Consider the following 14,016-nt stretch of genomic DNA (forward strand, 5'->3'; position numbering starts at 1 on the left):
CTTAGCACTAATAGTTCAAATTTTTAAAATACCTTAAAAGGTTGTGTGCTGGCCATCAATTTAGTATCCAAGAGTCTAAAAACAAAAGAATTTTTAATAAGGTAAACAAAATGTATATCCATGTTCAAAATATATTTTACTCAAATGAATAGCCTATTGTCTTAAAAGTGGACAGGAGAATGAAACATATTAGCCATTGTGAACCTGGTCCCGGCATCGTGGTTAGACTGGGAACTTGGTCCCCTTAACCAGCAACTTAATCAAGAGGCTGTGGAAGAGTCCATACTCTGCCATACGCAGAGCACAAGTTCAGGATTTGCTTGTACCCTGAGACAATGTGGGCTACAGCAATCTCAAGGGGAAGTCAAATATCCTCACGTGTCTTTATATGGTTCAAATACTGCTGCAGGTCTAACACTGCTGAGCCATTACCATCTACCATCACTACCCCAGTTTGTACACTATAAACTCTTGGAGGGTCAAAATCTGCATTTGATAGGTTCATGCTATGTTGTTATTTCTTACTACTGTGTTTCAGATTGGAATACTAAAAAAGAGAGACACTAATGTGAAAACTGTTTCTTTGCACATAAATGTGAACACTAGGCAATAGGACAGAAATATCCTGGCTATCTGACCAAATGCTCCACTGCCACGACTGCCCCTCTTCAAACAGGCCCTCAAAAGCAGAGGCTTGCTTGGTCAGCTCCACATGGCTGATGTGTGATCTATTAGTCATGTGACATGTGACTTACCAGAACTAACATGCAATATTAACTGTGAAAAACATTAAGGGGTAAAGGCACTGACTGTAAGTTGAGGGAAAAAATCTCTAGCTAGACAGTTCCTGACTGACTACAGAATACTCTCAACTGGACATTTCAACAATATTCAACCATATATTTATTCAATTTTCAACTGAACACTCTCAACTGCCCACTTCACTGTGACATGGTACATCCAACATAAACGAAAGACAAGAGCCAACTCAAGAAAACTTCATTATTTCTTTAGATATTAATACGGAATGAGAAAAAAGGAGTTGATGTTTTCACTCTCAGTTCAAATTCTGATGTTAATGAATGACAAAACCAATCACCTATTATAAAAGCAAGCCATCACTAACTTGAAGCTATTAAATCATTTCCCAACTTATATGAACTGGATTGTAATCATGATCTAATAATAGTTTCAATAAATTACTATATACCTATTTGGATTATGTATGCCATGACTATTTTAAATGAAAGACAAATCCTGAAAAGAAGCTTACCTTGGAAAAACACATGTTGTCATCTCCTTAAATTCATTTAAGTCCTAAAAAACAAGAGAATAACTTGTGACAATTTTATTAAGACACTCACAGTATTAAAAACATACACAAATATTTCTAGCTCCATAGGTCTCTTCTCAAACTATTATACCTCACACAGGCCCTTTAAAGCTAAAGGACAGACCCGTTTCTGGTTAATAACTTTTTAAAAATCTTCACAATTTCCTCACTGATTGGAAATCATAGAACCTGATGTAAAACCTCTATGTAACCAAAATAGACAAACGTAAGTATTTTATGGCTGAAATAGGAGGGGAAAAAAGGATTTTATTGTATGTAGAAAACTTTCAGTAATAGCTCTATTACACAAATTCATCATTATAGTGGGTCTAGGAAAATTATTTAAATAAATGGTTTGTACAAGAAATGGATACTGTAAACTAGGTTATACTTTTATTGGGAACATCTCTGAAATGTTAGTTAAAACGACCACTAAAACACACACTTTCCTATATATACACTATTCCTGTTTTGACTATTCAGAAAATTGCTCAAGTGGCACTAACAGCAAGTACCTAAATGAGACAATTCATTTCCCAAATTTATTTTGATCAGAAAGTCTAAAGCTTAAGTGAGATTGCTCTAACTTGAATTAACTCATTTACATACATGCATAATTGCCACACTAGACTGAGAGTCATATTCCTATATTCCTGACCCTTTGTAACTACACTTCTCTTCAGCATTATTCATGCTTCATAAGAAACTGCCATTTCCAATTAGCTCTTCAAGCCTGTAAATACAGACTATATTTAGCTACTTTGCAAAATTTACCAGCTATTCAATGGCTATCATTAAATTAATGAACAATATATGAATAAGTCATTACAATGCTAATTCAAACAAAAATTCAGTAAGGACTGTTTGTAATCTCTCAATACTATTAAACACTTCACAAGCAAGAAAAAATTAGACTTATGGCTACTTCCAGGGCCAGTAGTAGCAGAGTTCTAGACCAGTGCCTTCTATAACACAGGTCATGTGGAAGTACCATGAAGATTCTTAAGAAGAGACTCTCCCTTAAAAGGCAGCTCCAAAATAGGGATTCTTTAGTATACTTTTAAATGCCTATTTTGGCACTAGACTTTGTAAAAGTTCTACCATTTTACATAGCTTTTCTCCTTTACATCACTGCTTCCAAAATTAGATAGGAGAAAACCATTTTCTCCCTCTGACAATGATAGAACACAAAGAAGTTAAGTAACTTATTCAGGTTTATTTATTATTTAGTAATAAAGCAAGGGATAAAACCATTTATCCTAATCCACCTCCTGCTCTTCAACAAATCAAGCATTCTTTCTACTGGAATTTGCTTCAAAACTAGTTTTATTCAAGGTAACATTTATTAAGTGTTTACCTACGAAATGCTATATTAGGCATTTAAACAGACAATAACAAGATTATACTCCTTGTCCAAGAGTCTAATCACCTAGAAGGAGAAGGTAGGTAAGCTGTAAAGACAACATTCATGCACCATAACAGGTACACAGTTGTGTGGGAGGTCAGAAAAAGAAAAGATCACCTCTTAGGCAAGGCAGCAGGCAGGGAAAACTTCCTGGAGGAGGTATAAACTAGACATTAGTAAGACAGGTAAAGTTGTACACAGCAAGCATTTATAAAGGCCTGAGAAAATTCAACTTGGAGGAAATTATATTCCAAAAACACAAAGCACTTCCCAGGGAACAAATAAGCTAGTCTGATTGGGAATAAGGAAAGTAACACGTGACCACACGACACAAGAAGGTTGTGCCAGGTCACAGAAAACTTGACATGCCAAGTTAACTTATGCAAAATCAACTCTATAGATGTGGGATTAGTTCAGAATTTTGAATAGGGTCAGTAATGTAAATAGTCATATACCAGAAGATTCTAAAACTGGCACATTGGGAAGATAGTCATTTGTTAAATCAATATTCAATGCCTTCTTATGTGCCAAATTCTGCTTGATGTCCAGAACACCTAGAAACACACTTCCTCTTTCCTTACTGATAACCTCATTGCTGTAAAGATCCAAGAGTCATGAGAAAAGCTGCTGTTTTAACATGTTCAGCCAATAAGAAGTGGTTAATCTGAGATAAACATTAGATCTTTTTTTAAAAAAAAACAACTTTATTCATTTGTTTGTAGACAGAGGGGAAGGGAGGAAAAAAGAGAGGGAAAGAAACATCAATGTGTAGTTGCCTCTTGTGTGCTCCCCACTGGGGACCTGGCCCACAACCCAGGCATGTGCCCTGACTGGGAATCGAACAGGTAACTCTTTGGTTAGCAGACTGGAACTCAATCCACTGAGCCACACCAGCCAGGACTGCTAAACATTAGATCTTTAGATTTATACAAAGCAAACTCACACCAATCATGTTTGTCTTGAGACTCACAAGTATGAAACCTTTGAATCCCAGAGAATGATATAGTTGTCATGAAAAGAAGTGACAACCTTAAGGTTGCAGAAATAGGACAAGGGGGGCAAAAGAGCTGCTGTATTCATGGTTGGGCTGTGCTGGACTTTTCCAAAGGATAGTAATCAAGATGCTGATGGGACAATGTCCCCTGACGAATGGAAAGTAACTGAGGCTTTGCATATGTATAAATGAGACCAACTCCAAATCAGGTATATCTTTCAATCCAAAAGGAATAAAAGATTAATCTAGTGGCAATTTAAAGCAGGGTTGGAAAACTATGAACTACAAGCCCAATATGGCCCATCATCTACTTTTTTAAATCAAGTTTCATTAGAACAAAGCCACATCTCTTTCCTTCTACATTCTATGGTAGTTTTCAGGCTACAGAGCAGTAGCAATTGAGAGTTAATGACAGAGGCAGCACAGCCTGGAAAACCTAAAATACTTATTTTACCATTTGGCCTTTATAGAAAAAGTTTGCCAACCTATGATTTTAAAGGATGGGCTAAAGGTTAAAGTGAGACAGGAAATCCTGCCTGACTTTGCTAAACTCCAGATGAAAAATAACTCACTTGCAACTGAAACAAAAAGAAGCTAAATGTAACAGACAGCATGGAGATAAAATTGTCAGAATTTTGTAACTGACCAGATCTGGAGGAAGGAGAAAGAGTCAAAACCTATGTTAAAAATAGTCTTGGTGATGGGTATCATGTATGGTAAAGGAATCAGTAGAAGAAAATGGTTCAGAGGCAATAATAAGGAAAGAAAGGTAGTGTAAATTACAGATATCCTTTGCAACATGTAAATTTTAGACACCGTTTAATCTGAAGGCTCTCCAGGTCGAGACATTTGCAGTCCAGCATGAACTGTGTGTCCAGTTCTGAGGAGACTAATGCCAGTGTCTTCAGCTGAAGTCATGAAAGTGAGTGAGACCACTAAATTGAAAACATGGAGAGAAAATAAAGGAGATAGGAAGACAAGTGAGATAAGTCCATGTGCAGTCAGGACAGAGGAGGAACAGACAGAAGAGAAGCTCTTTTCCTGAGGAGCCGAAGAAGCTTGTGGTTCCATGCACTAAGATAACTTGGCTCCAAGAGTGAAAATATACTCAGGTCAACAGAGAATCTACGGGAAGCAGCCTAGCAAGAGGTAATCCAGAACTTTGCAGGAGCTGATCCAGTTTAGCTGACCTACAGCAGCAGCACTTATCTTCAACGGCCCTGCTATGTCTAATGTTCCTAGTAGCAAACTAGACAACCATACCTGTGGGCGAGGATCCCCTACCCAGAAGTAACTGAGAAACCCAATGACATTAAGATGGAAGAAATGTTAAGCTTTGCTCCGATAACGGCAGATAACTGAAGATCCCTTAAAATGGCCTGTATGCACATCCCCTCAAAACTGTACAGCCTAGTGCATGAAATTCTCTCTCTGGGAACATGCTGCATACAAGGAAACAACACTCAAGTAGAAAACACTTTCTCAGTAATGAAGACCCATGAGTTTTCAATACAGGCTGACAAGTGACTTACCTCAGGGAGAGGGCAGCAGAACTGATGAACTGTGTGCATAACATCCAAGAGCATATTGTGTCCAATAACAAGCTTTCCCTAAAGAAAGTCAAAGTTAGGAAAAAGACTGTCAGGTACCAAATTGTACTAGTGGGGTTTGAGAGTGAAGATCCATGAGGATTTTCTACTAAAATTACTTTACCACATTAAAAAATATTATAAATATATGCAAATGAGCCAATTAGGGTAGGTTTCATTCTTTTTCAATTTTGGAGGTATTAAATATAGAATGCAAAATAAAAGATCCAAATGATTTTGATTTAATTATCTTTTTCTCTGATTTTTAATCTTGCCACTGACAAGAACCAGGAGTAGTAAATTTTGATTGAAGAGCTCAAGTTAAAAAGGTAAAATCTGAAAATGCTAAGTCTCCAGCACTATCAAATAATTTGTGAACAAACTCCAAATATCCAATTAGGGTTGCATTCATAACAATGCTAAAAGATAAAAATAACTCTCTAATTATACTAAACAGAATGAATTTTAATTTCCTTTATAATCTATGTCAAAATTCATGGGGCATGTTCTTAAATACCATTTCCAATAAAATCATTGCTTTTCAACCAACTGAAGTACAATATGTGTGCAATAAATTCACTCCATTTTGATAAAAAAATTAAACTACCAAAATGAAACATCAACTTCAATTCAGCTTGCCAGGTGGCACCATTTTTAACATAAACCATCAGGTCACTGTACTAGAGCTTTTTACTATGACCCAGTGGACCTTCAGAGCAACAGTCCTTGACTCACAGGGCTAAACATAATCCTTTGAAATAAGTAATTTTATATAAAACTTCCCAAATCTAACACACAAACTGTCCTTTTGGCTCAGTGTTTGTGTTCATTCTGAATACCTGTTCAACGCTAAAAGATCAAGTACTGATTGATACTATAGAAAAAATGTGAAGGAAACCCAAAATGGAATACAAAGATGAATAGAACCTAACTATATTATAAATAAATACCATAAGCACAATAAAAAAAGCTGGTACGAAAACAGTATTGTGACTACACGCTGTCAAGCTAAAGACAAAAAGACCTTCACATGAGTGCTGTAGCCTAGTCAGTGAACATGCTTCTCACAAAGTATGGGTAGTAATTCTGAAACATTTTATATGTATACCAGATTTAAACAAACATATATAATGCAGATAAGAGCTGGATTTCCCACTGTCGACAAATAAGAAAAGAAATGTAGAGTAAAAATGAACCCTGTGGTATTAGATTGGAACCTGAAGTATCAGTACAAAGGCATGGTTTTATATGTATGACATGTATCATTCTTAGCTCTATCCAGTGAGGGGTCCTAGAAGTAGTAAAACCACTGTAGTAACCTAGTGATAGGTCCTGCTTTCTAAACACTCTTGTCCAATAAAAGGAACCAGGGCTCCTCAGAGAAGTCACTGATTCAGAGCTGAGGCAGGGAAAACACAAAATGAGTCTGGAACATCTTGTGATACTAGAAAGTAATTAAGCGCTCAAAAAAGGATACGGACTTCCAGCAAGATGGAGGCATAGGTGGATGCACCATACCTCCATGCACAACCAAGATTGGAACAACAACAATTTAGAGGCAGAATAACACCCAGAACTGACAGAAAATTTATCTGAATGGAAGTCGGACAGCCAAGAAGTTGAAATAGACCCGTTTATCCAGACCAGTAGGAGGGACAGAGAGGAGCAGCCGGGCGCTGGGTCGTGGCACAGAGAACAGGGAGAATTGGGCGCATAAGGCAACCGGGCGTGCGTAAGGCATCTGGGGCGCACAAGATCGCAGTGGGTGGACCCTGAGTACGCAAGCGGCAGCTGGCAGACCCAGTGAAGCGGCGACTGTGGAGCAGGGCACAGGGCACAACCAAAGATCCCAGGGAAGGGACTGAGGTCCCATGGAGAACGGAGCTACCGCCATTGTTCCCTCTCGACCCGGCCCTCACAATACAACGTCACAATCTAGCGACTGGGGTGCCCAGCCCTGGTGAACACCTAAGGCTCCACCCCTTACCGTAACAGGAGTGACTAGACCAAAAAAAAAAAAGAGAGAGACAGACAGACAGATGGCTCAAAGAGAAGCACAAATCAGTGTCCCAGAACTCATCCTTTTGAACGACCAAGAGATAGCTAACCTATCAGATGCACAGTTCAAAACACTGGTGACCAGGAAGCTCACAGAATTGGTTGATTTTGGTTGCAAATTAGATGAAAAAATGCAGGTTACCTTGAAAGAAATGAAGGAAAATGCCCAGGGAACCAACAGTGATGGGAAGGAAACTCGAACTCAAAACAATAGAGTGGACCAGAAGGAAGGAAGAAACAACCGGACAGGAAAGAATGGAGAAATAAGAATTCAAAAAAACAAGAAGAAGCTTAGGAACCTCCAGGACATCTTTAAACATTCCAACATCCGAATTATAGGGGTACCAGAAGGGGAAGAGGTAGAGCAACAGATTGAAAACTTATTTGAACAAATAATAAAGGAGAACTTCCCTATTCTGGCAAAGGAAATAGACTTCCAGGAAGTCCAAGAAGTTCAGAGAGCCCCAAAGAAGTTGGACTCAAGAAGAAACACACCAAGGCACATCATAATTCCATTAGCCAAGGTAAAAATGAAGGAGAGAATCCTAGAAGCAGCAAGAGATAAGGGGACAGTAACCTACAAAGGAGTTCCCATCAGACTGTCAGCTGATTTCTCAAAAGAGACCTTACAGGTAAGAAGGGGCTGGAAAGAAGTATTCCAAGTCATGAAAGGCAAGGACCTATATCCCAGATTACTCTATCCAGCAAAGCTTTCATTTAGATGGAAGGGCAGATAAAGTGCTTCTCAGATAAGGTCAAGTTAAAGGAGTTCATCATCACCAAGCCCTTATTTTATGAAATGTTAAAGGGACTTATCTAAGAAAAGAAGATAAAGAAAAAAACATGTATAGTAAAAGGACAGCAAACTCACAATTATTAACAACCACACCTAAAGCAAAACCAAAAGAAACTAAGCAAACAACTAGAGCAGGAATAGAACCACAGAAATGGAGATTACATGGAGGGTTAGCAACAGGGGAGTGGGAGGAGGAGAGAGGGGGAAAAGGTACAGAGAATAAGTAGCATAGATTGTAGGTAGGAAATAGACAGGGGGAGGGTAAGAATAGTATGAGAAATGTAGAAGCTGAAGAACTTGTAAGTATGACACATGGACATGAACTAAAGGGGGGAAGTGGGTGGGAGAGGGTGTACAGGATGGAGGGGAGTGAAGGGGGGAAGGGGACAACTGTAATAGCATAATCAATAAAATATATTTTTTAAAAAAAAGGATATGGGTTCTTCAAAGGACACAGGAGCCAACCTGACGAAGCTCTAATAGTCGAAGGTGGCACAAGTAGAGCAACAAAATAAACAATAAAATACCATGTTATAATCTATATAAATGTATTTCCCTGAGTCCATACTCATAAACACTTTTTTAAATGATTAAAAAAACAGGGGAGGATAGCTCTTTCTTATAAAAGAATTCCAAGAACTAATGCAGAAAGAGGAAAATACAAACTTGCCATTACAACATCAGAGTAATAATGGCTGCAGGTAAGATCCACTGATAGATGCTGTACTAGTGGACAAAAGTTTGAGAAAAAAGAGATTTTCATAGTCTTAAGTATCTACACCAAGATATTTATTAACCACAAAGACAAAAGTAGTAACTTTACAGTATACTAATCTAGCAGAAAGCACCCTATGCAAGTGATCAAGGTCAACATTATGAACCATGATTTCTGTGGTATTCTTGCATAAATTGTATTTCCTCAGTCCTATCACGAGAAAAGAGCAGACAAATCCAAACTGAGGGACATCTGACAAAATGCAGTCAATAGTGTTTTAAAATATCAAGGTTATAAAAGACAAAGAAAGACTGTTACTAACTGCAAAAGACTAAGAAGAAATAATACATAAATGTAATGTGGGATCCTAGATAAAACTGTGAACAGAAAAAGTACTTAGTGGAAAAACTGATGAAATTCAAATAAAATCTACAGTTCAGTTCATAATATTATGCCAGTGTTACTTTCCTGGTTCTGATAACTGTATGATTATATAAGTTGTTGACATTGGGGGTAGCTAGGTAAGAAATATATGGAAACTACTATTTTTGCAACTTGGCTGTGAGTAAAAAATTAGCAAAAATAAAGTTTTTAAAACTATAAAAAACACAGATTTACTACTACAAATGACAAGAAAAGAATTTGGTGTGACATAAATATTTAAGAGTAATTACTGCTTGTAAGCTTTATAAAGCATAAATTAAAATGTTAGCATTTTTAAGGTATGTACTTAAATTTTAAATGTCTGCATCACTAATAAATTGGGTTTGCATAATACAGTTTGTGATATAAACTACAAAAGGTCAGCAATGTGTTATCAATTATTCTGTATTAGACAAAAAAGAGGAAAACAAGCACAGCAAGCTAAAGTATCTGAATTTATACAAGGTAAGCACATGTCCCAGCTAACTAAACCGTCATGATAGCTACAGGACAGCTCAAAGCCAAATGATGTCCCACATCTCTGTATTTAGGGTTCACCTCAGTCAAGCCAACTATCTGAAGTGTTTTGGCTACTGTGTATAATCTAAGCAAACATGACCAGAAACTCTGCTTTTCTAGATACCTGTGATCTTAGAGACTTGTGAAGAGACTCACATTTTTGTTTCTCTCCAGGCTCATCCAATTCACTATTCCATTTAAATTATCTTCCTTACTTTAGAGAAGGAGCTCCTAGTGAGCCAGCCTTCTTCTTTTACAAGGCTGGGTAACTTGTCTTTATTCCCAGTTGAGGACAGTGATATGCCTGTTTTGACAAGTCCACACCTGGTGGTGACAAGGCCACAGAACTCTCAGAGGGTGTCTACAGCCTTAAAGCTTCCCTGATACAAAGCTCAGCATCTAAGAGACAAAGCAAGTCCTTCTCTAGGAAAACAATTTCTTCAAGGCCAACTACTCAAGGAAAGAAATGCAATCTGGCATCCAAGTAAGTAAACTGACTTGGACGTGTAATTCACAAAACCACCAGCACCATGACCCAATGTATCTACACAAGACGTGCATGCCTCTTTTCCAAAAAGACTTAGAAAACAAGAAAAAATGTCACCATATATATCACAGAACCCTCTAGCACATTTACACAGTGGTAAACATGTTTTTAAAATACCAAATATTAATAAAGCTACCAGATATGAGAGTCTATTACAGTTATGTAGAAGAATGCAACACAGGCAACTAACTACTTTTATCCTCTAGATTCTTCCTTTTATTTTTTAAGATTTTATTTATTTAATTTTAGAGAGGGGAAGGGAGGAAGAAAGAGAGAGAAACATCGATGGGTGAGAGATATCCATTGCCTCTTGCATGCCCCCAACTGGGGACCTGGCCCACAACCCAGGCATGTGCCCTGACTGGGAATCGAACAAGAGAACTTTCAGTTTGCAGTCTGGCACTCAATTCACTGAGCCACACCATTAGCCAGGACCTCTAGATTCTTCTAATTAAGGAAAAAAACACCTTCAAATACCTGATTGTTTCTCCCCATATTCCTTATACTTTCTTATCCTACTTATTGGCTTTGAAAATAATAAATATTAGTTTCATGTAGCTGAATAAGGACCTCATAGTATAATAATCCTATGAATTTTACAGGAACAGTTTTCTGAAAAAAATGGCTTGGATAAAAAAATGGTAACAGCAATTATGATATCATGCCAAGCATATCGTAACAATAATCTACCTTTATGAAGTTCTAACTTCTTCCTCCATACCAGATAAATATTCTAAATGTAACCAAATGATTAATTTGCAATGATAAATAGGCACTTCACCTTAATATTATGTTCTGGAATATAGTTGAAAACAAAAAATCTGGTTTACTTACCGAATTAGCAATGGCATGAATGACTCTAGAAAATCCCACAGCATCATTCAGTTCTTCCTAGTTTAAAAAAGCAAACCAAAACAATTATTCATGTACATATATTCCTGTATTTGAATGTGTTAAAACCTAGTAAAAAAATAAAGTACTGAAACTTTATAGTGAGCTTTAGTTTCACATGCTTTGTACCTATCATCCCAAACAACTACATCTGAAATTATTTATGATATTCCTTTTTTCTATTTTAAAAAGTGGAATGAGCAAGTGGCAAATTATTCATTAGTTACCAAAATTACAGTACTGTCACTTCACATCACTTGAAATTTCAGTCTATCAAGCCATCTTAAAAACTCCCTTTTAAAAGCTGCCATCTGCTGGCCAAATTCAGTGCTGCATTAAATTCTTAGGAAACCCAACCAGCAGTTAATGGATCAAAAACAGCATTAACTCTTGATATTTTTCTTGTCAAAAACATTTTTATAAAATTTCTTAAAGATTTTATTTTTATTTATTTTTAGGGAGGGAAGGGGGGAGAGAGAGGGAGAGGGGGGGGGAGAGAGAGAGAGAGAAACATCAATGTGCGGTTGCTGGGGGTTATGGCCTACAACCCAGGAATGTACCCTGGCTGGGAATTGAACCTGGGACACTTTGGTTCCCAGCCCACGCTCAATCCACTGAGCTACGCCAGCCAGGGCCATTTTTATAAAATTTTTATAGTACAGCACTCTGAGACTCATCCCCACTTAGTTTCTTCTTTCCTACTTCCTAACGGTGTTCAAATAGATTCGATTTCTCTCCTATATTGAAACCGCTTCTTTAACTTGAAGCTCCATGCAACTACTTACTGTCCCTTCTCCTTGTCTCTTAGCAGCTAAATTACTTAAAAGACTTCTCTCCACTAACTAGCTCCAGTTTAACTCCCAGGTACTTGCAGGCTTCTGCCCTATGGTGGCACCCTCACTGAAACTGCTCACCTCTTTAAACTACTCCCAGGGTAACTATTATTAGCAAGGACGTGGAAACATCCGAACACATGTGACTTGCTGGTGGGAACAATAAAGTGCTACAGTTGCTATGGAAAACAGTATGGAGGTTCCTCAGAAAATTAAAAACACAATTTCAATTTGATCCAGCAATTCTACTTCTGGGTATATTCCCAAAAAAACTAAAAGCAATGACCCAAAGAGATACTCACACATCTATGTTTTTAGTAGCATTATTCACAAGAACAAAAAGGTTGAAGTGACCCAAGTGTCCACTGACAGATGAATGGATAAAGAAAATGTGATATACCCATACAATGGGATATTATTTCACCTTAAAAAGGAAGGAAATTCTGACACACACTATAATATGGATGAACCACGAGGACTTGATGCTAAGCGAAATAAGGCAGTAACAAGAAACCAAATACTGCATGATTCCACTTACACAAGGTACTGTCAAATTCAGAGAAAGAAAGTAGAAGAGCGATCACCTGTGGCTAGTGGCAGGGGGCAGTGGGGAGTTGTTTAATGGCTACAGTTTCAGTTCTGCAGGATGAAAAAGTTCTGGAGATGGATGGTGTTGATGGTTGCATAACAATCTGTACTTAACACTTAGGAAACTGTACACTCAAAAACAGTTAAAATGGTAAATTTTGTGTTATGTGCACTTTATAAATTTATAAAATTTGTATCTTAAAATTTGTATCTTATGTGCATCTTAAAATTTTGAAGAATATTTAAAAAAAGAAAACTCCTAAAACTAAACCCAATGGCCACATTTCAGCCACTACCCTTTCTCTAGAGCATTGGACACTGCTGACAACCCCTTCCTCACTCTCTTCCCTTGGCTACCGTGTCACAATAATCTCCTGACACATTTTTCCACTTCTGCCTATCATTTAATTGCTGGTGGTCTTCAGAACCCTACACTCAGTCCTCTTCTCATTCCTCATGCACACTGTAGGTGTTCTAATCCAGTCCTGATCTCCCTGTCAAGACAACCAAGTCTAGCCCTCACCTCTCCCTTATGCTCCAGAATGACAACTCCACCTACAAGACACCTACTGTTAGATGTCCCAAAGACATCTAAAACTTCGTTGGATCAGATACGCTGTAGAGGGAAAGCTCCACCATGGTGCCCTGGTGACCCTGCACACATCCAAATAGGCCGCACAGGCAAAGGCTTGAGCTGCAGTTCACCTGCATTTTGATGACACACCCCAGGAGAGGATGGGAGGCAGAGGCTTGTAAAAAGCTGCCAATATGCCATCTCCCAACCACCTCCCTCTCTCTCCCCCTGGGAGGCTGTCATGAGAAAGTTTGTCACTGCCTCCCAGGTTTTGATGACACATGGGGCTTTCTGCCTCACCCTCCCACCCTCGTCAGAAGAGAGCTACAGCATATAAAAGTGTTTAGCGGCAGTCTAGAATTGGCTCCTCAATAACAAGGTATCCACAACTCACGACACAGTCATCTGGCTCCTTTTCTTTTAGTGTTGTCTGTTTGGTGTGTGAAAACAAGAACCTCGTGCAGCTGGCACCTTTGGCTGATCTTCCTTCTCTATGTAACAAACTGTCTAAATCTAACAATGGCTTGTTGTGTCTTTACTGTTAGATGTCCCTAAGATGTTTACCATTTTAACTGTTTTTGAGTGTACAGTTTCCTAAGGTCTGAATCAGTCAGATGCGGCCCTGCCTTAATATATCTGTGAGCTGGACATCCACCCATACGCAAACCCTACTCCACTTGGCCCCTCACCCCCAACCAAAATCACTCCATATAAGTGAACTGACATCAGTCTACCTAGTTGCTCAAATTTC

General features: G+C 38.1%; 1 protein-coding gene across 4 annotated transcripts in view; it reads right to left on the minus strand.

Annotated features, from left to right (window-relative positions):
• Nucleotides 1-14,016, minus strand: part of PARN (poly(A)-specific ribonuclease) — a 181,685-nt gene that overhangs the window by 141,567 nt on the left and 26,102 nt on the right. For all 4 annotated transcript variants that reach the window (XM_045819361.1, XM_045819360.1, XM_045819359.1 and 1 more), the window contains 4 exons: nt 11,214-11,270; nt 5,265-5,342; nt 1,274-1,317; nt 33-75 (listed from right to left, as the gene is read on the minus strand). In XM_045819361.1, coding sequence (XP_045675317.1) covers nt 33-75; nt 1,274-1,317; nt 5,265-5,342; nt 11,214-11,270 — 222 coding nt within the window. The remainder of the gene's footprint in view (nt 1-32; nt 76-1,273; nt 1,318-5,264; nt 5,343-11,213; nt 11,271-14,016) is intronic.

Source organism: Phyllostomus hastatus, unplaced genomic scaffold (genome assembly GCF_019186645.2).
Source record: "Phyllostomus hastatus isolate PE091 unplaced genomic scaffold, TTU_PhHast_1.1 phas_scaffold_385, whole genome shotgun sequence".
Classification (NCBI taxonomy): domain Eukaryota; kingdom Metazoa; phylum Chordata; class Mammalia; order Chiroptera; family Phyllostomidae; genus Phyllostomus; species Phyllostomus hastatus.